Here is a 26933-nt window from a genome sequence, read left to right as displayed (position 1 = left end):
GCCGTGGCGCGGCAAGATGCTGGATGGGCCCCTGCTGGCGCGCTGGCTGGCCGTGGCCTTCGCGCTGACGCTGCTGCTTGCCGCGCTGCGCCCCTCGGCCGCCTACTTCGGGTAGGTGCCTGGCGGCCCGGAGGGCGGGCGGGCGGGCAGGCCCCGGGCGGGGGCGGCGCGGGGGCGGGGGCGACCAGGTGCGCGGGGCTCGGCTGGCGGGGGCTGCCGGGTTGCCTGGAGCTGTTTGTTTGCGGCGCGCGCGTCGCTGGGTCCGCGAGTCCGTGTCCCCGCCGCACCGCGCGGGGACAGGGGCCCGCGTACCTGACGGGCTGGCGTGGGGCTGCTGTCCTCTGTGAGTCCGGAGTCGTCGTTGCCGCGGCCGCAGCCGAGCGCTGGGCTCCCTGGAGCTCGGGGACCAAGGTGTGGTCCCGGATCCCTTAGGCCGCCGAGTTCTTGCCAAACGGCTGGAACCTCCCAGCCCCTGCCCACCCACCCCCCTTGCAGCTTCCCCCTCCTTTCTCTCCTCGAGAAGTTAATTTAACAACAACAAAAAAATACGTACAAAATCCAGATGTTCCTTGCACTGAGCCCCAAAGGAAAAAAAAATAACTCCAAGCCGGAGGAATTTATTTTTCTTGCGCTTTGCTTCTGACGCTCGCTCGGCCCCGGCCCGCGGGAGCGCGTCTGTGGGACCCGGCCGAAGCGCAGGGCCCAGCGGGGCCGTGAAAGCCATCGCGCGCCGTCTTGGGGGTCGTTGCCCTGTGCGCTTCTCCGCAGCAGCAGTGTGCGTGGTTTCCGCGCGTCCCTCTCCGCCGTTCCTTCCTGCCCTTCCTAGCCCCTTGCTCCCAGATCTGGGATATCCAACCCAGCAACCTTTGGGGACCCTCGCTATGATACGCATATGGGCATACTTAAGTTTGGGGTGGCACCGTTAGGGCAGCCTTCTCGCTCTTCTCAGCCTCGCCACTTCCCGCCCCACTCCTGACCCTGAAGCTATGGCCCACTGTCTCACCCTGGCCCCAGTCCGAGGTGCCCTTCGGCCTCACCCGAGCCGCCGCCCTCCGCCCTTCACCCTTCACCTGTTCCCTAGCCCCTGGCCCCCTCGCCGGCGGGCGGTGGCCTGGCCGGCAGAGGGCCCTATTGGTCCAGAAATGTGGCACCGCCAGGGCAGGGAGAGGCCGACTGGGCGAGGAGCCCTGCAGGTGTATCCTGTTCTCAAAGAAAATAAAATATTTTCATGGGAAACTTTTCCTTTGTGTTTTTCTCCCCCCTTCTCCTTCTGTTCCTTTCTCCTGGGGGTTGTCTTCCAGGGTCAGCTCCATGTCTTACCTGGAGCTCCCACCCCAAGGCACTCTCCTGGCTATCTGTGGGTCTGGCCCTGCCTGGGGCCCAGGCTGTGTGGAGGCTGGCACACCCCTGCACGCCATCTGTGCAGCCTTCACCTCACCCTCATGGGCAGAGGGAGGGTCAGAGGATGGCCGTCTGGCCACAGGTCCATGGGTGAGTCACACCGGCCTGTCAGCCAGCTGTGCCTTCTTGCTGTCCTGGCCCAGCCACAGGTCTGTTCCCCAGGCTCCAGACACACCCGGGGCTTGTCTGCTCTGGCTTGTCTGCTCCAGCTGCGCTTTGCCTAGAGTCTCTGCTGCTGCCCCACTCCTCCTGGGGAGGATCAGTTCAGGGGGAGGTTGGGGTCTTAGCTCCCAGCTACCCACCCCCCATTCCCCCAGGCAGCATCCCTCTTTCCCTGATTTTCCTTCACTCTGCATCTCTGGGGAAGTCTTTGAGCTGTTAGTGTATATTTTAGCTGCTTCTCAGAGAAAAGTCCTGGTAGGCACGTGGCATGTGGGGAAAGCTAGGCGCCCCATGGCTCCTCCGGCCGGCTGACTTGGCTCTCCTTTTTGGCCTCAAAGGCCTCATCAAGTGAGGCTCCTGGGGAGTATAGGAGGCAGATGTGCTGCCCTGGTGACAGCTGGTTCTGCTGGAGGCACTTGTCACCCCTGGCAGCAGGCAAGAGCCAAAACTCTGCTTGGTGGATCTGGAGGGTAAGGGCAGCAGGCCCAGCACCAGCTGGACAGGCAGAAGGAGGAAAGGACCAGGTACTGGATGGGTCCATGCCCAGCATACTCCTCAGGACAATGTCAGGACAGAGTTGATTCCCAAGGGGGTCCAGACCTGGGAGGAGGAGAGGAGGCAACACACACTCTGCTCTATGCTACTGTGTATGGAGGTCCTGCCTCTGGCCCATGGTGACCTGCTGAGCTGAGGTCTAAGGTCCTTTCTCCTGGCCCAGCAAAGAGGCAGAAGCCAGAGGGAGAAGGAGGAGGAAATGGCCCAAGGGAGGCAGGGTCTGGCTGGATCCAGGGGCCTCCCTGTGCAGTGCACAGGGCAGAGGGAGCAGGAGGAAGGACCTGATCCAGGCCCTCTTATCCCTTCCCCCTCTCCGAAATCTCTGCCTGGCACCGAGGCTCACAGTCAGGGCAGCTCCAGTTACAGCCCAGAAACCCAGAGAGGCTGGCCTGGGGGAGGGTCACGTGGGCGGTGGGAGTACTCCCTGCCCCCTTCTTGAGGCTGCAACCCAACCCATGAGCTGCTGCCCTGTTCCTGCTGCCCTCCTCTGGCCTCTGGCCACTAGGCAGGACCTTGCAGGCCGCCCACTGGCTCTCCTCTCTTCCCCCTGGCCTGGCTCTTCTTCTCTGGCATATTAGCAGGTGGCATTTCCATCTGGTTCTCCCGGGGCTTTGGAGATGCCTATGCTGGGGGGCCTAGAACCCTTGGCTGAATGCCCTCTTGGAAGGAGGGGGGAGCCTGGCTCCTAGCAGGAGGGCTGCCCTGGGTCTCTTGGTGAGTTGGGGATATACACTCATGGACCTGGGTGGACTGAAAGTTTTGGCCTGCCTTTGGGGGGGTGGCCCGCCAGCACCTGGCCCCTTTCCTGGCCTTATCCTCAGGTGTGTGCTGAAACCTTCAGGAAGGAACTCCCCAGACCCCAGGACAAGGGCCCTGCTACTTCCTGAGTGGGTAGCCAGGATCTGGGTCTGGGGCTTGTTGCAAACTGTGTCTGGCTCCAAGGCACATTGTTGCCCTTTTCTTAGAGATCCAGGTGCATGCTTAGGCAGCCCCCAGCAGAGGCCCCCAGGAGGTGGCTAGACCTGCATCACAGGGCTGCCCCAGGTGATCAGGCCTGTGGCTTCTAACGGGGTTATTCTTCAAAAGGGGTATCATGAGCCCCAAGGCTGTCTCATAGTATTGCCCCCCCCCCCCCATTCTGCAGGAAGCATTTATAGGCTTGCTTGGGGGAGTGGGGCCCTGATGTGAGGTCTGCAGGCTGGTCCTACCTCTCTGGTCCAGGCTGCCTGGAGGCCTGCATGGAGGAGGTGGCACCAGGTGTGGCACTGAGGGCTCCCCCAGCCAGGATGGGCATTGGCACTGACATATGAGGGGTACTTGGAGCAGATCTGAAAGGCAGCTAAGGCACTGTAGGGGCCAAGTAGGTGTGAGACTTTTTGTTATTGAAAAGTAACTCACATCCTGTAAATTTACCCTGTTATAGCAGACAGTTCAGTGTTTTTTAGTTCATCCACAAGGCTATGCAGCCAGCACCCTATCTAATTCCAGAATATTTTCATCGCCCCAGAAACCTCATATCCCACCGCCCCACCCCCAGCCCCTGGCAACCACTAATCCACTTTCTGTCTCTGGATTTGCCTGTTCTGGATGTTTCATAGAAATGGAATCATATGATATGTGGCCTTTGTGTCTGGCTTATTTCACTGAGCATATCATTTTCAATAGTCATCCATGTTATAGTGTGTTTCAGTGCTTTGTTCCTTTTTGTGACTGAAAATATTCAATTGGATGGACACATGCAGTTTTTCTCATCTGTTCAGTTGATATTGGGACTGTTCCCACCTTTCGGCTATTGTGGGTAATGCTGCTGTGAACATTGGTATACAAGTTTTTTTGTGGACGTATGTTTTTAATTCTTCTGGGTATACACTAAAGTGGAATTGCTGGGTCACATGATAATTCTATATTTAATATTTTGAGGAACCACCAAACTGTTTTCCACAGTGGGGACACCATTTCACATTCCCAACTACAGTATACAAAGGCTCCAATTTCCCCACATCCTCATCAATGATTGCTATTCTCTGGTTTTATAATTTTTAATTATTTTTATTCTAGCTATCCTGGTGTGTGTGACTGCTTTCTTGCTGTGGTTTTTATTTGCACATCCTTGGTGACTGGTAAGGTGACACCTTTTCATGGGCATGTTGGACATTTGTGTGTCTTCTTTGGAGAAATGTCTATTCTGTTCCTTTGCACAATTTTTGGTTGAGTTTCTCTTTCTGATGTTGAGTTGTAAGAGTTCTTTATATGTTCAGAATCTTTCTTGGACTGGGGAGAACCTGGTTTCTTAACCCGTGACAGCATGGTGTCTGACCCCTGTATGCAGAGGCTGCTTCCGCCGGTCTTCATAGCTTGGCCCCCAGCCCTGGATGTGTGGGGAGCCAGGGTGCAGGTGATTGCTGGGTTACTAGAGTCTGGTCTGGGAGCCTGGTGGGGGCCCTGGCTGAAGAGGTTGCCCCAGCACTGCTCTGGAGGGGCTGCTGTCGTAGGGGCTGTGTATGCAGGATCAGGGAGGTGAGGGCTCCCTCTGCTTCTCCATGAACCCAGCCCAACTGAGGGAGTCCATGTGGCCACATGCCTGCTGGCTTCTCAGAGGGGGGGCACCCAGCTGGTCCCTGGATGGGCAACCCTGTTATAGAATGATGGGGCTGCATGGTGGGCCTGTGAGGGGGCGAGGAGCAAGATAGGGTGCTGCCAAGAAAATAGGACAGCCCCAATGGGGCACCGGGGCCTCTGTTTGGGGCTGGGGGCTGAAGCTCATCTATGGGTGACCAGAGAAAGACTGGCAGTAAGGGAGGTGACTCCCTGGCTGGGGGCCAAGGGTGCCTGGAGCTGAGCAGTTAGGAGTTTGGATGATAGTCAGGATGGTGCTGTCCATGGAGACCCACCTCAGGACAGCTGTGTCTGGATCCAGAGTTTCAGGGAGAGGCCATGGAGAGCAGAGTACTGGGGGGGAGGGATGTCAGGAGGGAGTGGTTTTGCACCAGGGGAGGGGTACCCAGGTGAAGGACCTTATCACCATATCTAGGGCAGCCGAGGGGCCACAAGGAGACTATTGAGGGCCCTTGGATGTGGATGAGACCTCCAAAAGTCAGGCAGGGGGTGTGCAGGGTGGGGCTTCTGGCTGGGGGGCACACTCAGGTCAAGGGAGGATAGAGGGTGGTGTGTGGAAGGGCCTGGTTTCCAGCTTTCAAAGGAGGGGGGATTCTACCAGTACCCATGACCCTTCAGAGGGACTGAGGTCCCCTAGGTAGGCCTGGGGCAGGAGTGGGGAGGCAGGTGGAAGGAGCAGGCGGACAGACTGAGGAGATTCTTTGGGGGGACCAGCCACTTCCTGCATTTCTGGTCTCCAGTGTCTGCCCCTCCTTTCTCCCCTCTCCCAGCCAGTCTTCTCTGGGGTGCCACGAACCCCCCATCCTGCTGGCCCCAGCCAGCCCTGGTCCCCTTCCACAGTCCCTGGGGGCCTCTATCCTGGCCCCCTAAACCAGACCAGATAGAGGCAGGTGGGAGCATGGGGCCAGAATGGGGCCCTAGGCTGGGGCCTTGTGACGAGTGGTGCTATGTGCAGGCCTTGCGCTGGGGCCTGAGGTGAGGAGGAAGCCACGGCCACCTGGCTCCCTCAGCTGTGTGAGCAGACGTCCTGCCACAGCCGGTGGCCATCTGGATTGGGGGGGTTAGACAGCTGGCCTAATCTTGCTCCTGTCCTTGCCACTATGGTCTTGGACCTGACTGCAGTACTTTGGGCACCAGCAGGACCCTGCCCTGACTCCAGGGTGGCCCCAGCCAAGGGCACTGCCTGCCGCCCGCCCAGGGGCCTCTTGATGTCGAGGACAATAGGGGAAGTGTGTGGGTAGATTTTCTCCTGGGAAAGAATCTGCGCACACGATTCCTCCCCGTGGGCTTTGGGCCCTGGACTCAGGAGGAGTGATGAGCTGATAAGGGCCTGGCTCAGATCACCTGGTCCCAGAAAAATGACACCTGTCAAGGGCCAGCACTCAGCCCCCTTAATCCTGGCCTGGGGGCACTACTAGCTCCCTTTGTGTATTGTCCCTGCAGGTGGTGGGTACCCCTGTGGTACCCACCCCTCTCACTAGGCTGCGGGAGGGGGAGATTAGGAGGAGGCACAGTTGTCTGGGAAGTGGGCAAGGCCAGGCCCCACTTGGAGGTGAGCCTCTGGCAGGTAGGGGGCAGGGCGCCATGCTTTAGGTTGGCCTCAGCTGTCAACTCTTCTAGGAAGCCATAGGACAGCCCAGTAGCATCATTCTTTATTGTAGCTGGAGCTCAAGTCTAAGGAGGCCAGGAAGGTCCCTCATGGGATCTCCTCCAAACTGTGCTCGACTGGAGGCCTGTGGTGGTCCCTTCCCCCTGGCTCTAGGCCCAGGAGCCCAGTGTGAGGTTTGAGACACTCATTCACCAGGCAGGCCAGCCCCCCTGCTACCTCTGGCTCTGACGTCTGCCTACTGCACCCATACCTGCTGCCCTTGGGTGCATGGATGGTGGGCCAGGTGCAGCAGACCACCAACCTGGACATCTAGAAGCTGACTTTTCGGGTGGCATGGGCACTGTGCTAAGGGGTGGAGGGCTCCCTGGAGTCCCCAGGGTGCAGGTGTGAGGTGAAGGCTTGGGGCTCTGCTGGATGAGGGTGGGGCAGGGTGGCTGGCTGTACTGCAGACCTGGTGGCCTGGGCTGGGCGATGACCAGCCTGCTTTCCCAAGAGGGCTAATCATTAAGGGACGTCTGTGGGCTAGGCCAGTCTGGTTGGCAGGTGGCTGTGCTGGGGCTGCCACAGAAGGGCAGCCCCCGACCTGGGTGGCATGAGGCCGCCAGGCTCTATGACCCGAGGACCAGCCCTCGTCCTCCCCTGCCCCTCCCAGTGGTTCTCTGCTGGCCTGGTGCCTCTGGCCACAGGAGGAAGCCCGGCCGCCCAGCTGGCAGGCCCTGCACCTCGAGACCAGCAGCCGGACGAGGGAATGGAAAAAGGCAAGCCTCAAGCTGCATTTGTTTTTCTTAGCGATACCTGAGGTAGATGTGGCCAGGGAAGTGGTCTGGACCGTGTGGAGAGGCTGCCAGGGGCTCCCAGATCAGAGCATGTCAGAGCTGCTTCCTCCCGGCCCTGGCCACCCTGTCTGTGCCCTGCACCTGGTGGGCCAGCTCCAGGAAGGAAGCCAGTCATCGAGGTGACTCTGGTGGTGGCCAAGATGGGGTCCCCCTGGGGGCTATCTGAGCTCCTTCCTGGTCTCCTACCTGTCTCTTCATATGACATCCCTGTGGATCTATGACCATCTGTGAGGTCTGGGGTATGGTGACTGGGACACAGAGGTGGCCTGCGGGGGTGTGGTAACTGGGACACAGAGGCTGCTTGGCTGCTCTGGTTCTTCCATGAAGCCACTGCTGCTCATCTTTTCCTTTCAGGCATCAGTGAAGCTGGGGTTCCACAGTCCCCCCTTTCCACTCTGGGGTCCAGCATCTGCTCCTGAAAGGGGCCAGTCAACTAGAGGTCCTCAGGGTCTGCAGGTCCTGCGAGTTATTTTCTCTGGGGGCCACCAAGGGTGGACAGGGACATTTCTCTTAGTGCTGTGGGTCCTGGTGCCCTGGAGTTTGCTGAGTCATATGTCTGCCAGGTGATCTCCAGGGTGGCTGGACCTGGGTGAGATGCTCCCGTTGGGTGGCTGGTCAGTGATAGAACTGGGGGCTGAGAGCTCTTTGTGCCCTGGAATATTGGGGTCCTATAAGGTGGGGAAGCTGGGGTCCGGTGGTTCTCCCATCCAACGGAGACGACAACCATTATACACACGAGGTCTCCACCCAGTGTGACTGGCCTGTCCATGTGGGACTGCCATCCTTTCCATGGCCTTCTGTCCATAGCCTCCTGTCTCGGCCTCCTTGCATGTTGGACACTGGGTGATGGTAGAGCCCTTGGAAGCCCCCAGACCCTGTCAGTGCCTCTGCCGCTCACGTGCTGGGTGGAGGCCACAGGCTGCAGGAGAGTGGAGGGTTAATCTCGGAACCTGTGTCTCAGCGCTGGAATTTGTTTTGAATTTGATTCACACAGAAATTAAATGCCGTCTGGTGGGGCTGAGGTTTCCTTGGCAGGGCACTGCGGCTTCTGGAACTCCAGCCTCTTCCCCTCCGCCCAACTCAGGGTCTCGGCTCCCCCCACGCGCAGCGAGCTAAGTTTGCGGGCAGGGTGGCCCATGGGATGGCCAGGCCTGTTGGCAGGAGGAAGGGCCGTCAAAATCTGTAGCCACCCCCTCCCACCCCCAGCAGGAAGTACCAAGATACTTGGACAGGAGCTGCTGGGCAGGGTGGGCTGAGCCTTGCTAGGCTGTTCAGGGGTGGGACCCTGAGGACAAGGACGTCTCTGGCCTTGGCCTGGCTCATACCTGTACCCCCAGCCCCCATCTAGCAGTGTCCATCTGCCACCTGGCTGCCCTTGGGGGCAAGTGTGATGGCATGTGACCAGCTGAGCCCTCAGAGGGGCAGCCCCTCTCCCCAAGCATGTGGGCATGATAGCCTCAGGCCTGGCCCTCAGGGATGGGTATCCCCAGACTTGACTCTGTCTATCCTGGGTTCTTTCACACTCTCTCTGGCGCTGGGGTGGAGTCTCTGCAGAGTTGCTTCAGGTGGTCAAGGGGTGGGCTCTCAAAAGTACGGGACCTAATCCAGGACGATCTTGTCTCAAGATCCTTACTTTGATCACATCTGCAAACACCCTTATTCCAAATAAGGTCGCACTCTGAGGTTCTGTATGGGTGCGAATGTGGGTCTCTTTATCCTTTGATTCAGGTTATCCCTGAGAACAGTTTCTGTGAGGAAATGCATCTGAAGCACTGCCGAAATGATGGCAGCAGATCAGTCAATGTGCGGCACAAAGCAGGTCTCACCAAGACCTAGCAAGTCTGGAAAAACCAAGTAGAACTGGGGAGAAAGTTTAAGTAATGGGCTGATTTGAAAACATTAGAAACTGCTGAAGAGAATTAGCAAACTGGAAGATAGGTCAGGAGAAATTACTGGAGGGAAGCCTGGGCAGGAGGCACATGGAAAACAGAGAGGGCGTGAGACCTGGGCAGGCGAGGCCCCGCATCTTCAGGGCCCAGAGGTGGGGACAGGGTGGTGTCTGGGGAGAATGGCCAAGGATTTCCTGAAACTGCTGGGAGCAATCAAGAGGACTCAAGAGGCACCAGTGTCCTTCCAAGCAGAAACATGAAGATTCGGGCCGGAATATACTTGGAAGTGCAAAACGCTGAGCACAAGAGAACTGTAAAGCCTTCTGAGAAAACAAAACACAGGTTACCCTTCTGGGTCCTCGAGCTGACCGCTCACAGGAGACACAGCAGGACAGTCCACTTGGTGTGTGAAAGAAAGTAACTGGCCAGAGTAAGGTGAAATAAAGACATTTTCAGCTATAGCAAGAGTTGCTCTGAAGGACACATAGATACGCAGCTTAGGCCTGAGGAGTGCCCTGCTGCACTCCCGACGCCGGAAGGAATAAAGTGAGGAGACAGTCACATGAAGGGACAGGGAGCACTGAACAACCTCTTGTCAGGTCCTAAAAGTAGAACTAAGTACACAACAGCATTCAACGGCCTCAGTGGAGTTGTGCTCTCAGTCCTCTTATTGCCCAGAGGGGCCAGTGGTGACCATATTGGATGTGGGTAAGTTATAGACTCATGTCATTTTGAGGGTATTCATGAAAAGAACAGAAATGTAAAACTTCAGACAACAAAGGGGAAAATGGAATAATAAAAACAATCTAAAAGGAGGCAAGAGAGGAGAGAAAGAGAAACAAAACAGGCATCGCCAGTAGAAAGGATGCCCAGGCCTAAGACTGAGGGGCAGGGTTGTGGTCAGGTCCTAGCTAATTAGGCTACATGTGACAGGTCCAGAGAGGACATAAGGAGCTAATACACCAACTCAATGGGTCGTGAGATAAGGAAACAAAGGAGGAGAGTGAAGGATGCAATGTGACCAAGACTCAATACCTGAGCTATGACTCAGGCTCTGCTTGGTGACCTGAGGCTGCAGTTTTGGAGAGACTAAAGCAGTCACAGTGGCAGCTTAAATGCATATTTTAGAAATGGGGAGACTTGAAAGTCCTCAGCAAGCATCTGTCACAGAAATGAGGAGAACAGTTAGCCAAATCCAAAGAATGCAGAGAGAATGAAGCAGTAGTGAGAAGTTAACAAAATAAAAACACACCTGCATTCGAGATGAACAGATCTGTGTCTGTGAAGGTCTTAGAAACATCTGAGGAGCCTGACTGAGGAGGAGGCTCAGGACATGGGTCCTCCTGTGGGGAACATCTCACACATTCTGCAGAATAAAATAAGGGAATGTAATGAAGAGTTTTATGCCAATAAATCTGAAAATTCAGAGGAAATAAAGAAACCCTGAAAAGTAACAGAAACAAATTCAAGATAGAATGTTGACTAATACCATAATAAGTCAAGAAATTGGGGCACTGGAATGTAAACGGTGAGGCTATGTGGAAAGCTCTGGCAGTTCCACAATTAAACAGAGATTTATTCTATGACACAGCAGTTCCATTGGGGACAAAACCCATGAGAAATGAAAACATGTCTAAGCACCAATGTGTATATGAGTGGTCATAGTGACATTGTATATAAGAGCTAAAGAGTGAACACCTCACATGTCTGTCAGCTGAGGAAGAAACAATATGTGCTCCATCCTACCGTGGGACGTTATTTGAAAATAAAAAGGGGTGAGGCACTTACACTCACTGCAGCATGGATGAATCTTGAAAACGTGCTCAGTGACAGCCTCATAATGTGTGATTCCATTATATGAATCATCCAGGACAGGCAAATCCACAGAGACGGGAAGTGGGTTAGTGGTTGCAAGGGCAGGGGGAGCAGTGGGGTTGATTGCTGAAGGGTAAAGGGTTTCTTTTTGAGGCAATGAAAATATCCTAAAATTGACTGTTTGCCCATATCTGTGAATATCCTACCAAACACTGAATGGTATAGTTTAAATTCTATGGTAGCGAATTATGTCTCAATAAAGCTGTTTAGAAAAATAAAAATCCCAGTAGAGAGAAACTGGACCAGAAACGAAATCTTTCCACTGAGAAAAGGTCAGCCTGCATGGCTTCGTGGCAAGTTCTACCAAATAGTTAAGAAGACACAATTCTAATCTGACACAGCTCTTCCAGGAAATTTTAAAAAGAACATTCACTAAGGCACCTAAACTCAGCAGGAAGAACACAGAGAAGAAAATTACAAACAGATGCAAAAGGCCCAGACAAAGCAACGCCAAGATACATCATTCCAGGACCACTTGGTGTCCAATGTGGGAATTCCCTACTTTAGCAGATCAAAGGAGAAAAGTCACATATCAGAAGGTGCAGGGATGACATCTGATGAAGTTCAACATCCATTTATGATTTTTAAAAAGGCACTTAGCAAACTAAAAGCAGAGAGAACTCCTTTAACCTGATACAGGGAAGACACTTCGCGAACTATACATAACAGTGAAATGGTAAAAGCTTCTCTTTAAGACCCAGAGTAGACAGGGATGCCTGTGGCCATCCTTGTCTGAATGAGGGTGATGCCAGCTGTCTTAACAGACCCTCAAGCAAGATGAGTATCTTTCTCTTACATAGTGAGCGTGTTCTGGCTCTGCGGGCACACTTTCCCAGTCTCTGGCCTTGTAGCTCTCTGCCAGCCTTTAGGGCACCGTTGTCTCCCATGTGAGCTTGTGCATGTGGAGGGGATGTGACAGGTTAGAGGATCCTCACTTCCTAGCGCTGGTGCACAGCAAGATGGGGAGCTTTTGGAGGATATTTAGGGGACTATATTCATGATATTATAATAGGGTGGGTTTTAAAACCAGGTAGAAGTAACATAGAAGAAGGCTAAAAAAGTTAAGAACTTTCGTTATGGAAAGTCACCGAAAAGAATAGAAAAGATAGTCATCCCCGGGGAAGGGGGGAAACTCCCACTCTTCCTGCAGGACGTCTGTGCCTGGTGTGGTTGCTGTGGGGATTGGATGGTGGTCCCACTGCGCTCTGCAGGGAGGGATTCAGGAGCTTGTGAGCACAAGGCTTCTTTTCTTTTCCCTTCCCTTCCCTTCCCTTCCCTTCCCTTCCCTTCCCTTCCCTTCCCTTCCCTTCCCTTCCCTTCCCTTCCCTTCCCTTCCCTTCCCTTCCCTTCCCTTCCCTTCCCTTCCCTTCCCTTCCCTTCCCTTCCCTTCCCTTCCCTTCCCTTCCCTTCCCTTCCCTTCCCTTCCCTTCCCTTCCCTTCCCTTCCCTTCCCTTCCCTTCCCTTCCCTTCCCTTCCCTTCCCTTCCCTTCCCTTCCCTTCCCTTCCCTTCCCTTCCCTTCCCTTCCCTTCCCTTCCCTTCCCTTCCCTTCCCTTCCCTTCCCTTCCCTTCCCTTCCCTTCCCTTCCCTTCCCTTCCCTTCCCTTCCCTTCCCTTCCCTTCCCTTTTCTTCTTTTCTTTTCTTTTCTTTTCTTTTCTTTTCTTTTCTTTTCTTTTCTTTTCTTTTCTTTTCTTTTCTTTTCTCTTTTTAGAAGTATTAAAGTTTTAGGCTTTACGTTTAGGTCTGATCCATATTGAATTAATATGTTAATATTTGTATATTGTAGAAAGTATGGAGCAAAGTTACTTATTTATTTGTTTATTTGCTTATTGCTCCAGTACCATTTGTTGAAAATATTATTCTTTCTGCACCAAGTTGCCTTTGCAACTTTATTAACAAAATTTGTTTCCCATATATGTGTGGGCCTATTTCTGGGACTTTGTATTTTGTTCCTTTGATTTATTTGTCTGTGTTGACACCAACACCATAGTTTCTTGGTTACTGAGCTTTATAATAAGTCTTGAAATCAGGTAGTGTTGCCCTCCAACTTCGTTCTTTTTGTTTTTTTTTTTTAGTTGCTTTGACTGTTTTATTTTTATCGTTTCCATCCCCCACTGCCTCCCCTTTGGCAGTCATCATGTTCTCTATATCGTGGATCTTTCTGTTTAGTTTAGTTTAGTTTATTCATTCGTTTTTTTTAGATTCCACATATAGGAGAGATCATTTGGTATTTGTCTGTCTTTGTCAGACTTATTTCACTTAGCATAATACCCTCTAAATCCATCCATGTTGTCACAAATGGCAAGATTTTATTCTTCTGTATTACTGAATAATATTCCATCACATATATGCAGCACATCTTCTTTATCCCTTTATCTATTGATGGACATCTAGGTTGCTTATGTATCTTGCCTTTTACTAGTAATGCTGCAATGAACATAGAGGTGCATATAGCTTTTCAAATTAGTGTTTTTGTTTTCTTTGGATACTCAGAAGTGGAATTGCTGGGTCATATGGCAGTTCCATTTTTAATCTTTTGAGGAACCTCTGTACTGTTTTCCATAGTGGCTGCACCAATTTACAGTCCCACCAACAATGCAACACTTGTTTTTTGATTTATTGATGACAGGCATTCTGACAAGTGTGAGGTGATATTTCATTGTGGTTTTAGTTTGCATTTCCTTGACAATTATTAGCATCTTTTCATATGTCTGTTGGCCATCTATATGTCCTCTTTGGAAAAATGTCTATTCAGGTCCTCTGCCTATTTTAAAAATCAGATTGGGGTGTGTATGTGTATGTGTATGTGTGTTTGGGCATTGAGTTGTATGAGTTCTTTATATATTTTGGATATTAACCCATTATTGGATGTATCATTTGCAAATATCTCCTCTCATTAATTTTGTTGATGATTTCCTTTACTGTGCAAAAACTTTTTAGTTTGATGTAATCCCATTTGTTTATTTTTTCTTTTGTTTCCCTTGCTCAAGGATACACACACACACACACACACACACACACACACATATGTGTATATATATTGCTAAGAATAGTGTCAAAGAGTTCACTACCTATATTTTCTTCTAGGAACTTTATAGAAAATGTTTCAGTTCTAACATTTACCATTTTGAGTTTATTTTTGTATATGGTGTTGGAAAGTGGTCTAATTTCTTTCTTTCTTTTTTTTGCATGTATCTGTCCAGTTTTCCTAACACCATTTATTGAAGAGACTGCCTTTACCCCATTGTATATTGTTGCCTCCTTTGTCATAGATTAATTGACCATATAGGGGTGGGTTTATTTCTGGGCTTTCTATTCTGTCCCATTGATATATGTGTCGGTTTTTATGCCAGTGCTATGCTGTTTTGATGACCATAGTCTTGTAGTATAGTTTGATATCAGGTAGTGCGATGCCTCTAACTTTGTTCTTTTTCAAGATTGCTGTGGCTGTTCAGGGTATTTAGTGGTTCCATATATACATATTAGAATAATTTGTTCTAGTTTTGAAAAGAATGCCATTAGTATTTTTCTTTAATCCTCACCTGAGGATATTTTTTCCATTGCCTTTTCAGAGAGAGTGAAAGGGAGAAGGAAAAGGAGAGGGAGAGAAAGGGAAGGAGGGAGGGAGAAAGGGAGGATGGAGGGAGAAAGAAAGCGATGTGAGAGAGATACATCAATTGGTTGCCTCCACAAGTGCCCCAACCTGGGCCCGGGATAGAGTCTGCAACCAAGGTACATGCTCTTGGCCGGTATGTCCCAGGGCCAATGCTCTAATCACTGAGCCAAACTAGCTAGGGCGCCATTAGTATTTTACTAGCAATTGCATTGAATCTGTAGATTTATGTATGGGCATTTTAACAATTTAATTCTTCCAACCCATGAGCAAGATATATCTTTCCAATTATTTTTGAATTCAGTTTCTTTCTTCATTGTCTTACAGTTCTCAGAGTACAGATCTTTCACCTCTTCCATTAAATTTATTCCTAGGTATTTTATACTTTTTGATGTAATTATAAGTGGGATTGTTCTCTTAATTTGTCTGATTGTTCATTATTGGTGTATAAAATTGCAACTGATTTCTGTATATTGATTCTGTATCCTGCAACTTTACTGAAGTCATTTATTAGTTCTAATAGTTTTTTTCTTTCTGGGTCTCTAGTGTTTTCTATATATAGTATCATGCCATCTGCAAATAATGAGAGTTTTACTTCCTCTTTTCTGATTTAGATGCATTTTATTTCTTTTTCTTGTCTTATTGCTGTGGCTAGGACTTCCAGTACTGTGTTAAATAAAAGCAATGAAAGTGGGCATCCTTTCCCCACTTTCCTAACCTTAAGGAAAACACTTTTAGTTTTTCATTATTGGGTATGATGTTAATGTGGGTTTATCATATATGCCCTTTATGATGTTGAAGTATGTTCCTTTTATGCCCATTTTGTTGAGAGTTTTTATCATAATAGGATGTTGAATTTTGACAGATGCTTTTTCTGTATCTGTTGAGATGATGGGCTTTATCTTTTATTTTGTTAATGTGATGTGTTGTATTAATTGATTTATGGATGTTGAACCACCTTCACATTCCTGGTATAAATCCTACTTAGTCACGGTGTATAATCCTTTTAATGTACTGTCCAATCCAGTTTGCTAATAGAGTGTTGAGAATTTTTGCATCTATGTTTATCAGGGGTATTGGCCTGTAATTCTTTTTTTTGGTAGTGTCTTTATTTGGTCTTGGTATCAGGGTAATGCTGGCTTCATAAAATGAGTTTGGAAGTATTCCTTCCACATGAATTTTTAAAAATAGTTTAAGAAGGATACATATTAATTTTTCTTTAAGTATTTGACTTTTTCTTGAGTGAGAATTGCATTTCATACTTCCCTGGCCATATTGAATCTTAGGAGAATGCTGAAGATTAAAGGGAAATGCCTGAATGTAGTAAAGTGCATTTAGATCTTGTTATTTCTTTCTGGGAAGTGGGCTCAGCACTGTGAGAAGCGGTCAGCTGGATTAAGCAGGGTTTGAGGGGTTCTGCTGCCTGTCAAGGGGCTGCTGCCTGTGGGCAGTCTCCCGGGGCTCACTGCCTCTACTGGCTGCCTGTGCAGGCCTGTGAGCTTGTCTGTCCTGGGCCAGACGTTTGCTTGGGGTGTGTGTGGGGGGAGCAGGGGAGGTGCAGCAGCTGCGTTGAGCAGCTGGGCTGGCTGGGTGAGCCGGGCGAGGCCTGTGCTGTGCCAGGAAACCTGGGCCATTTTCTGGGCTGAGACAGGTTGAGTGGGCAGAGGCTCCTCACCCAGGCTAGCATGCAGGGCTGAGAGCTTGCATTGGGGAGTGGGTAAGGTGGGGGCTCACCTGTGCCACCTGCTATATGCTGAATGTTGTTTCGAATAGGTCACGCATGCATAGCACAGTGTGTGAGAAGCTCACAGGGTAGAGGGAGAGGAGTGTTTCCTCTGCCCTAGGCCATCTATGTCCTGGGTTGCCGTGTACCTGTAGACATATACACAGCATTGAAGCAGGCAGATCAAGTATGCCATGGAGGGATGGATCCCAGTTACTTAGTCAGTCTCCAGTCTTTTGTATAGTAGCCCCTTAATTTGTGTTCAGTTTTGTTTTATATATTTCCAGTTACCTGTGGTCAGAAAATATTAAATGGAAAAATCCAGAAATAAACAATTCATAAGTTTTAAATTGTGTGATGTTCTGAGTAGCATGATGAAATCTTACGTTGTCTGCTCTGTTTCACCCGGGACATAACTTGTCCCTTTGTCCAGTGTTTCCATGCTGTAGTCACTCCCCACCTGTTAGACACTGAGTACCTGTCTTGGTGATCAAATTGGTTGTCAGAGAGAGAGAGAGACCATGTTCATACAACATTTATTACAGCATATTTTATAATTGTTCTATTTTATTATTAGTTGTTAATCTCTTATTGCCCCTAACTTATAAATTAAACTTTATCATAGGTGTGTATATATAGGAAAAAACACAGTATATAAAGGGTTTCGTACAATCCTCAGTTTTAGGCATCCACTAGGGATCTTGGAACATATTCTTGCAGATAAGGGGGGACTACTGTATAACATACAGTACTTGCAGTGTTTTTGTATGACAGCATTGTGTTGGATAATGTGTGAGTGGTGCATGCATGTACATTTTTAAAATTTTAATTTATTGATTTTGAGAGAGAGAAACATTGATTTGTTGTTCCTCTTATTTATGCATTCATTGGTTTATTCTTTTATGTGCCTTGACCCAGGTTTGAACCCACAACCTCAGTGTATTGGGATGGTGCTCTAACTAACTGAGCTACCTGGCCAGGGCCTATGCATGTGCATTTTAAGGTAATATATCTGTACCCTGTATTTCTAGAAAGAGAACTGGTGGGTGATTTTTATAGATATGCCAGTCCAGAATTCCAGCCATGGAGGGACATCTGTTTCTCCTGGCCTTGACAATAATCTTATCAGACACCAATTTGCGCTTATCTGATGAATGAAAAATAACATAAAAATATCATTTTATTTTGTGTTTCTTTGAGTAGGGCGGAGTCTCTTAAAAGTTTTAACAGCAGCTGTATTTCCTACCCTTGAACTCTATGTTGATATCCTGTGTCCTCTGCAATAGACTCCTTTTATATTATTATTATTTTAAAATATGTCTTTATTGATTTAAGAGAGAAGAAGGGGGAGGGAGAGAGAGATAGAAACATCAATGATGAGAGTCATTGATCGGCTGCCTCCTACATGCCCCCTGATGGGGATCAAGCCCACTACCCGGGCATGTGCCCTGACCAGGAATCAAACCACAATCTCCCAGATCCTAGGTCGATGCTCAACTGCTGAGCCACGTGCAGCAGGGCCTTTTATTATTTATCTTTAGGAAAAGATATACACAAAGGTGCACATGCGCACACACACAAGCACAAGCAAAGGAAGTTGGCCCTTGGTTTGGGATTAGAGTTGCAACATTTCTCCTGACTTTTGTCTATTGTTTTTTAAAACTCTATGCTACTTTTTCACTTTGTGGAGATTCTTGTAATTTAGAGTTAAATTTGTTAATTTTTCAAGGTCTTCTAGATTCTGATTCACTCTGAGAATAGCCTTCCTGATTCAAGGAGTGTTTTATAAACCTCTCATCTTTCCTCCAGCGCTGCTGTGGTTACTCTATGTGTTTGGGTTTTCTGTCCTGGATCCCTGGCCCCTGTCACTGGAACCTCTTCCACTCACCCAGACCAGCCTTCCTCCCCACACCCGGCACATCATCTGCCCACTTATCTTGCCACCTGTCACCTCCACAAGGGTTTGTCCTCTGCATCCCAGGCCATGAGCCCCGAGGCAGGCCACACACTGAACACACCCTGGCAGTGTAGGGGGTCTGGGGCAGGGGCCATCTGGGTGCTGGTGTTAGAAAGTTAGGGAGGGGTTGCCTTGGGAGCAGAACAGTGTGGCTGCAGCAGGGTTCCAGCTTCACACCACTTCTAGAGCATGGGGGAACCCTGCCTTCAACCTCCATGTATAGTATGGGCACAGTTGGCCCTAGGTGTCGGGGACCCATTCTCGGCCCCCATATGCAGTGTGGATGAAGAAGTCCTGGGTATGGGGGTCCCCTGTCCTCAGCTTCCCTAGACTGAGAGGTAGCATGGCCCCAGGTACAGGTGGGCACCTGCCCTCGGCCCCCATGTACAGCATGGACTGGATGCAACCTCAGGAAGGGGACCCTTGCCCTCTTCTCTAGGAAGCAGTGTGGCCCTGGGTGTGTTGGGACTCCTGCCCTCAGCCTCCAAGGGACTGGGAGGCACTGTCATCTACCATCCTTTCCCTCTCCTGGTTCATTCTCACAGCTGCCCTTTCTAGGCTGGCCCCAGGTTCCCCCACATTGGACCTGCCTTTAGGGGGTCCTCTTGGATGCTGGAATGTTTTGGCACTGCCTGGAGCTTGGTTAATCTCGTGCAGGTTGGAGGCTGCAGGGTTTCTGCTGCCTGGCACTCATTCTGGGCACAGCTGTTGACATTCCTGTCTGGGGACAAGTCTCCACTGTGTGAGCTGCCTTTGTGTGGGGAGCATGGCTTTTCCAGCCTCAAGCTTGGGGTCTGCAGGCCCCAGCCTGTTCCCCGTCTGCCTCAGCAGCTGTCTTTGGGCAGGAGGCCTGGAAGTCCACGAAGCCGCCCATGGCAGTCCCTGTTGTGTCACTGTGCCCTAAGGCATGAAACACTAACTCCTGCAGCAGCATTGGGGGTGCAGGTCACTGGCTGGCATGCTTGCCTCTCTAGCACAGCAGCTTAGCTCAGAGCGTACAGGCACCTTCTCCTCCAAGGCTTTGCTGTCTCTCTGTCTGCACCACTGGGCCACCCACTCTGGCCCCTCTTGTGCCTCAGGGACCTTTGGGATTCTCCCCCAGCCCTCGCCCATGCTGGTCTCCCATTGTGCATGGGGGTGGTGGTGGCAAAGGGGGCTCCTGGCTCAGAGCATCACTTAGAGGAGAGCTTGCCCTGCAGTGAAGTCTGCAGGGGCTGAAGCTGGTAGGGACCTTTCCAGGGCTCTGCTCTGGTGCCATGCCTTCTCTGAGCATGTGGCAAACAGGGCCCAGACCTGGGGTGTCTTCTAATAGAGCTAGAGTGTGGAAGGGGTGGGGTATGGGGGCGCATCCTTGGTCTGGGGCCTGCTTGTATGGCCCCACCCTCAGGGGTGCCTTGCTCCTGCCTGCCTGCGACTCCTTTCTGCACTCTGAAGCCTTCTGCCCTGGTGTCCCTGCAGCAGCTCCTGGCTCCCTGCTGGGGCTCCTGCCTTCAGGGAGCTGACTGGAGTGAGTGAGGCAGGCCCAGTCCCTTCAGAATCTAAGAGCCCCACTGGGCCCTCAGCAGGGTAGATGCACCCACCCCAGGCAAGGCCAGAGAGGCCATGCTGAAGTGTGTATGGGGGGTGGGTGAGAGGGAGCGGAGGGCAGGGAGGCTTTGAAAGCCAGGACCTAGGTTATCCCCAGAGGAGCATCACTTCTGGGGGTCTGCTATAGGGTGGGGTTCTAGGAGGGCCCACCACATCCCTTCTGCTACAGAAAGCTGTGGCTCTTGAAGTTAGCCTGGTGGCCACTGTGCCCCTGAGTGGCCTTTCGAGTGGTAGCAGGAGGGAGAATGGGGCATGGTGAGTGGACCTTGGTTCCCATAGGTGGGCTGGGATGGGAGGCTTGTTTCCAAAGATGCTCGAATGGGGGTTCTGAACCCTGCCCCTTCCCCTGCCCAGGTGGGCATCTCTCCCTCTGAAGGGCTGAGGGTCTGGATGTGGCTGGGCATGGACATGCCTGGGGCCCAGATGTACAGTTGCTCTATCTGGGGACACTGAGGCCATAGCAGAGAGAAGGCCAGGCCTGTCATTCCCTGGATGGAGCAGGTGGTGGTGGGGGGGGGGGCGGGTTAGGCCAGAGAGCAGGCTACAGACTCTGTGGGCCAGAGCGTTGGGCAGAGCTACAGGAGAAACTGGCCAGCTTCTCAGTGGCACCTGGGTTCTGGGTTGGGAGGTTTGCTGTGGTGCAGGTGTTTTGGGAGATCTGTCGGGCTGTGTGTACAGACTGTTAGAGGGCAAGGAATGTGTTATGGCCCTCCCAAGGGCCCACCCCAGCTGGGACAGCAGAGGTGGGTGTCCAGAAGCAGGGCTTCCCCAACTGGGTAAGCAGGCAAGACAGTGGGTGTGGCGTATGTGCCTTCTGGAGGCCTGGCCTCCTGAGCCCTCACCAGGGTGTGCACAATGGCTCTTCCTCTGGGGTGGTGCTCACCCTGGTCTCTCTGCACAGGCTGACCGGCAGCGAGCCCCTGACCATCCTCCCGCTGACCCTGGAGCCAGAGGCAGCTGTGCAGGCGCACTACAAGGCCTGCGACCGGCTGAAGCTGGAGCGGAAGCAGCGGCGCATGTGCCGCCGGGACCCCGGTGTGGCGGAGACCCTGGTGGAGGCGGTCAGCATGAGCGCCCTTGAGTGCCAGTACCAGTTCCGCTTTGAGCGCTGGAACTGCACCCTGGAGGGCCGCTACCGTGCCAGCCTGCTCAAGCGAGGTGTGGTGCACTGGAGGCAGGGCGGCGGGGTGGCTGGGCCCGGGTCAAGGGAGAGGAGCTGGGGGCATAGAAGAAGACCCTCCTTTCCCCTCCCAACTCCTCTGTCCCCACCCCCTGGCCCCCATCCCTTCCTCCTGCCCTGTCCCCAGACAGGCCTGAATGGTTGCTGGTGGGACTAGGAACCTTTGGCAGTTTTGACAGGGCACTAGGGAGCTCTGATGGCTTTTTCCACAAGCCTGTGGCCAAGGCTTAGTGGTGGCAGGGACGGGAGGGGTTCAGCTGGTGCCCAGAGCACAGAGCCTCATCTCCCCTGTCTCCCTCTGCACTTGGGAGCTGCTGGGGACTCTCATCTGAGCCTCTCAATGGTCTTGTTTAAAAACTGGGTACCTGAGGCTCAGACAGGGCTCCCCTAGGGCCCCAGGCTATTCTGGTGGGTGGGAAACCCGGATGGATGGGGTCTCTGATCGCCAGGCAAAATCAAGGCCACAGTACCTGTGGATTCCCCATGCATATAAGAGAGCTGTCAGCCCAGGCAGGTATTTCCCCTTCTCCCCACCAAGTTGATCATGAGAGGGTTCGAGCAGTTTCTGATTTGGGGCTTCATCTGGAATGCAGTGGTTCAGCTGCATATAGTGACGGGGCTGCTTCCGCTGCAACCACTGACCAGCCCTGCTGCTCCCTCAGGCTTCAAGGAGACTGCCTTCCTCTATGCCATCTCCTCGGCTGGCCTGACCCACGCGCTGGCCAAGGCCTGCAGTGCAGGCCGCATGGAACGCTGTACCTGCGATGAGGCCCCTGACCTGGAGAACCGAGAGGCCTGGCAGTGGGGTGGCTGCGGAGACAACCTCAAGTACAGCAGCAAGTTCGTCAAGGAGTTCCTGGGCCGGCGGTCAAGCAAGGACCTGCGTGCCCGTGTGGATTTCCACAACAACCTCGTGGGTGTGAAGGCAAGCGGGGCGGGGGTGGGGTCCAGGGTGGGGGGGTGGGGGTGGGAGTGAAGGGGCAGGCCAGGTTCAGAGAAGGCTGGGGGGCTGGGAGGAGGTGAGATCTACTGTCTCTGTGCTTTAGTTCTAGCCATGTGGTACCAGCCACTGTCTTCCAGTCTTCCTGTTTATGTAAGGCTCATTACCTGCCAGATAGATGGAGATTCTAGTTGTTATGGAGAGTGTCCCATGGCCTCCCCTGAAGGGTGCCCATGGCCTGCTGTGGAGAGTGCCCTGTGGTCTCCCCCCATGGAGAGGTAGAACTGGAAAGCCTACTTTCTGCTGGTTGGGGAAGAGCCAGGTGGGTCTGGGCCCATCTGTGTCTGGCCCTGGGTGGTCAAGGCCACCAGGAGGGTCTCTGTGATGAGTACCATCTATCTAGGATTATGACAGATTGAGAGCCCTGCCTGTCAGGGAGGAGAGGTAGGTGATCCTGTTACCAGGGAACTAGGTGGAGGCAGTCTGGAAACTGTGCAAGCCAGAGGTCCCAGGAAAGAGCTGGAGTGCAGCGCTGGTCCAAGAGTTTGTTGGGGGATGCTTCTGCCTCAGGGATCTCATCTGTGGCCAGGACTCTCTTCTGAGGGAACCCAGCTCAGGAGACTCAGGAAAAGAAATATCTTGGTGTTTTGACTGGGCCCTTCTGGGGGCTGCTGCTGCAAGCATGGCTGGGCCTGGCTCCTGCCACCCTTTACCCTCCCTGTAGTCCCTTGGCTCTTGGGTCCACAACACTGGAGTAGGCATCAGACCTTACCTGGGGTCCTTTCTGTGGGTGGATCACTGCCCCCTTAGTTCCCCAACAACTTGGGCCACCAGTTGCGCACCCCCCCCCCCCCCAGCTCAGCCATTGCCTGGGACTGGCAGGGGACACCAGGAATGTGGAGCCCTAGCCTGGGGGATGTAATTAGAGCGAGCCTACTGTTAGCCTCTTTATTGACCAGCTGGAGTTCTGAGTCATGGATGGGAGCTCCTTCCCTCCTTCAGTCCTCTGGGGAGGGGTGTGGGGAGATTAAATCCCCCAGGCAAGACCCTTTCTTTTCCTTTGTACTTCCCTTGTGTAGCTATAAACGAAAAGTTAGAATATGAAAAGTGCTCCATTAGCTCCAGGCCTGGGTAAGTAGTGTTTTAATTAAATTTGTCATGTTTCTCAGCAAAGTATCATTAAGTGCGACTCTTCCGTTGCGTGGCCCCGGAGCAGCTATGTTTCTTAATCCCCTTATGTGGCCCTCCTTGGGAATTCACGCCTGGCTTGGGCCACTGGGAAGGGCTTCCTTGCCCTTCCTCTCCACATCCCTCCAGGGACCCCTGTGTGGGCAGTCTGGGCAGGAGACTCAATGGGGCAGCTGGCCTGACTTCCTGACTTTGCAGGTGACACCCAAGTCCTCGAAGGGGAAGGACCCTGTGTGGGTCTCGGGCAGCTTCCCAGAGCCTGAGCAGAGCTTGGTGCTGGGCCACACCTGCTCCTGCCCTGGCCTGCTGCCTTTTACCTCTGGCTCAGTTGGGTGGCACCTATTCATGCAGTAGCACCAGTTCCCAATGCTCAGGCAGGGACGTGGTCAGCTCAATTATAGACACCAGTGGCCAGTCCTGCCCATTGGTGTGCAACTCTCCAGAGAGTAGACTGCTAGGTACTGGCTGATGGGGTGCTGATGGTGGGGCTGGAGGGTAGCCTTCCCTGCCCTTGTAGGGGCAGCCATAGACATAGGGAAGGACATCCGGGTGGGAGTGGAGTGTCTCCACAGGGCCATAGGTGCTGTGGTGGCCACTCTAGAGGTCACACTCCTGGCCATAGGATTTCTGCGACCTGTGGCAGTGGGATGGGTGTGTAAGCCAGGGAGCCTGGGTGATGGGTAGTGGTGGCCCTCTGGGCCCTGCCTGGGTTTGGGGGCTTTGGGGTTTGGGCCTAGAGTGGGTGCCGGTTTCAGCCCCTCTGGGGCTATCTGTGGGGTCTGGTTTCTGTTCTGCTAAGCATGGCCCTCATGCTCACCTTCCTCCATCCCTCTCTCCAGGTGATCAAGGCTGGGGTGGAGACCACGTGCAAGTGCCATGGTGTGTCAGGCTCCTGTACCGTGCGGACGTGCTGGCGGCAGCTGGCACCCTTCCATGAGGTGGGCAAGCGCCTGAAGTACAAGTATGAGACAGCACTCAAGGTGGGCAGCACCACCAACGAGGCTGCCGGAGAGGCGGGTGCCATTTCACCGCCAAGGGGCCGGGCCTCGGGCACAGGTGGTGACCCACTGCCCCACACACCGGAGCTTGTGCACCTGGATGACTCGCCCAGTTTCTGCCTGGCCGGCCGCTTCTCCCCAGGCACTGCTGGCCGCAGGTGCCACCGCGAGAAGAACTGTGAGAGCATCTGCTGCGGGCGAGGCCACAACACACAGAGCCGGGTGGTGACACGGCCCTGCCAGTGCCAGGTGCGCTGGTGCTGCTACGTGGAGTGCAGGCAGTGCACGCAGCGGGAGGAGGTCTACACCTGCAAGGGTTAGTGCCAGGTGCCAGGCCGCCATGGGGTTGCAGGCAGAGTGTGCAGCAGAGGCATCTACACTTGCAGACTGAGCCCCGGCTTAGGTGCCCCCAGCACATTTGGGCATGAGGCGGAGGCAGGAGCCCAGCCTGGTCTGACCTCCGCATACCCTCTGCTTCTCCCTCCCCGGAACCTGACAGCATTGCACTGATGCTTTCCAGGCTGTGTCTGTCCTTAAGAGTCCAGTTCCTGTGTCACAGCGCCCCTCACCACTTAGGCTCCCTCTGAGGAGTACGGGTGCACCTTCGTGACCACACAGGGCCTCTGTGGCAGCCTGTTGGCTGTCCTCCAGCAGCTCTGGTTAGAGTCAAACCACTAGGAGAGGGACAGCCAGCTACCCAGGTGTAGAGGGAGGGCACTGTTGTCTCCCTCTGACATCAAGCACTTCTCTTTGGAGTGATATCAGTGACTTTTAAGTTATTTTAATTTAACTAATATATAATAATTATTTTCTTTGTCCCCAGTATGTTCCAGGCTGTGACTCTTCCAGTCTGGAGGGCCCCCTTCCTCTCTCCTCCCCCCCTCCCCCCAGACTTCTTTGCCTGATCTGCTTTGTGTTTGAAACCACTAAGTCAAGAGAGATGTTGCTGTCGTTGTTCTAAAGAATTAAAGCAAGCTGTGTCTGGCCACCTCCCTCAGGGCTTCTGGAAGTCAGGTCCAGGCTGCTGCCCCCAGGAAAGCCATCCTGGGAAGGGCGCCTGTGGGCATACAGCCCTGCACTCCAGCCCCCCAATGCAGATTCTGGGGCCTGGGGTGGCAAGGCTGGCCTGCCTTCCCCAGGGGGTATTCATGGGCAGAGAGGGGCAGGGTCAGCCCCTTGGAGCGTTTATTTCACAAGGAAGGCACAGCTTGCTCTGTGTCACTGTGGGGGAAGCAGGGTGGGGATAGACGTGATGGAGTGTGTCTGGGGCTAGGATTTGGCAGATGGACGGCTGTGTTCCTTGGCCAGAAGGGGAAAGGATGGCCGACACTGACCTGGTTAGGTCTTAGTGTGAGCACTCGTGTGCATGTGTGCTTAAGTATGTCTATGGGGGTGGTGTGTGCATGCATGTGCAGTGTGTGCTTGTATGAGTTGCATGTGCACAAGCACGTGTGATATGTATGCATACCTGAGTGCACGTGCATACGTGTGAGCACATGTATGCACTCGTGGCACGACTGTGTGAACATATGCAGGTGTTCATGGGTGTGCATGTGCGTACATGGATGCATGCATCTGAGCATATGCCTGTTCTGTATGCATGTGTTATGTGTGCGTATGTGTGGAAGCACGGGTGATGTGTATGCATGTGTGCATGTGAGTGAGCATGTGCCCGTGCGTGTGTGTTGGTGTGGTCTGGGTGGCTGGGGTGTGGCCTGGTCCACCTTGCGCCCTTCCTTAGCGTGGGCCTCTCCTTCCCACATTGACGTGAATGGCAGCCTTGGCTCTGGAGCTTCTGCCCTGGGCCTGTCCTGCTCGGCTGGGTGACTGTGCTCCAAGGGTGCAGGCAGTGTGGAAGCGGGAACTACTGAGCTAGGGCATTCCTTGGAGTCCCAGGGGCTCCAGGAACCCCAGGGAACTGTGTTTTTAAAAGAAAACCTATTTATGTTGATGTGGGTCTCTTTGTCCCTGTTTTATAGTGTAAATAGTAAAGTTTATTCTCCTGTGGTTCAGAGAACACCCCGTGAAAAACTGCTGTGGAGGCCCATCCTGGAAAGGAGCCAGGCGGGCTCCTCAGTGGCAGGAGATGTGGACCTGCCCCCCAGTCTCTGCAGGCCTGGCTGGACAGGGGGTGAGCTATGGTGCATCCTGGTGGTCCCCACGCATCCCTAGCTGCTGGGGCCCAGAGCAGGTGGAGCGGCACGCTCCCTCGACAAGACTGTAGCCAGTCACTACTGGGTCTGGAAAGGTGGCAAGTCAGAGGAAGGATATATATTTTTTAAATTAAATACCACATTTAGCTATTTTTGTCATAAATATTAAGAAAAGTATTTTTTAAAACAAGGCAGACTGAAAATGTCTGCTGGCTGGTTTGTTTATATATAAATATATATCAGAATGTCTTGCTAAGCAAAGAAGCAACTCCCGCTGATGGAGCCTCTCCTAAAGTGCTTCTCTTTCATGTGGCAGAAGATCTCTGAAGAAAACATGTCTGTCGTGGGGCCAGTCCCCGGGTTCAGCCTCTCTAGGGGCTGTGGGGGTGGGCAGCCGAGCTGAGGGCCAGGCGGGTCCCGGCCACCTGCTCCCACCAGCCCCTCAGACGTGGGTCCTGGGCGTGGTTCAGCCAGGTCCGGAGGTTGGGAGGAGAGGGGCATTTACACACGACAACCCTGCTCGGTGTTCAGCCGCTCCTGCCGGCCACCCACTTCTCTACCTCATCTGTATAGCGAGTAGGTGTGTACTCGAGTGACTAGGAGAATGTATTTATTTAACGGCTTTGTGTAACACAACAGAAACAAATGGAAAC

General features: G+C 52.7%; 1 protein-coding gene across 1 annotated transcript; it reads left to right on the top strand.

The window, feature by feature from the left end:
• WNT9A (Wnt family member 9A) lies at window positions 1-26933 on the top strand. Its single transcript, XM_087816078.1, has 4 exons — window positions 1-111; window positions 20723-20979; window positions 21664-21926; window positions 23969-26933. Exons 1-4 carry the CDS (start codon window positions 17-19, stop codon window positions 24446-24448), a joined length of 1095 nt encoding a protein of 364 aa, XP_087672204.1. The 5' UTR covers window positions 1-16; the 3' UTR covers window positions 24449-26933.

This window comes from Miniopterus natalensis, chromosome 4 (assembly GCF_054644295.1).
Source record: "Miniopterus natalensis isolate mMinNat1 chromosome 4, mMinNat1.hap1, whole genome shotgun sequence".
NCBI lineage: Eukaryota > Metazoa > Chordata > Mammalia > Chiroptera > Miniopteridae > Miniopterus > Miniopterus natalensis.
Note: the sequence above shows the minus strand (reverse complement) of the source record. Positions and strands in the feature narration are given on the sequence as shown.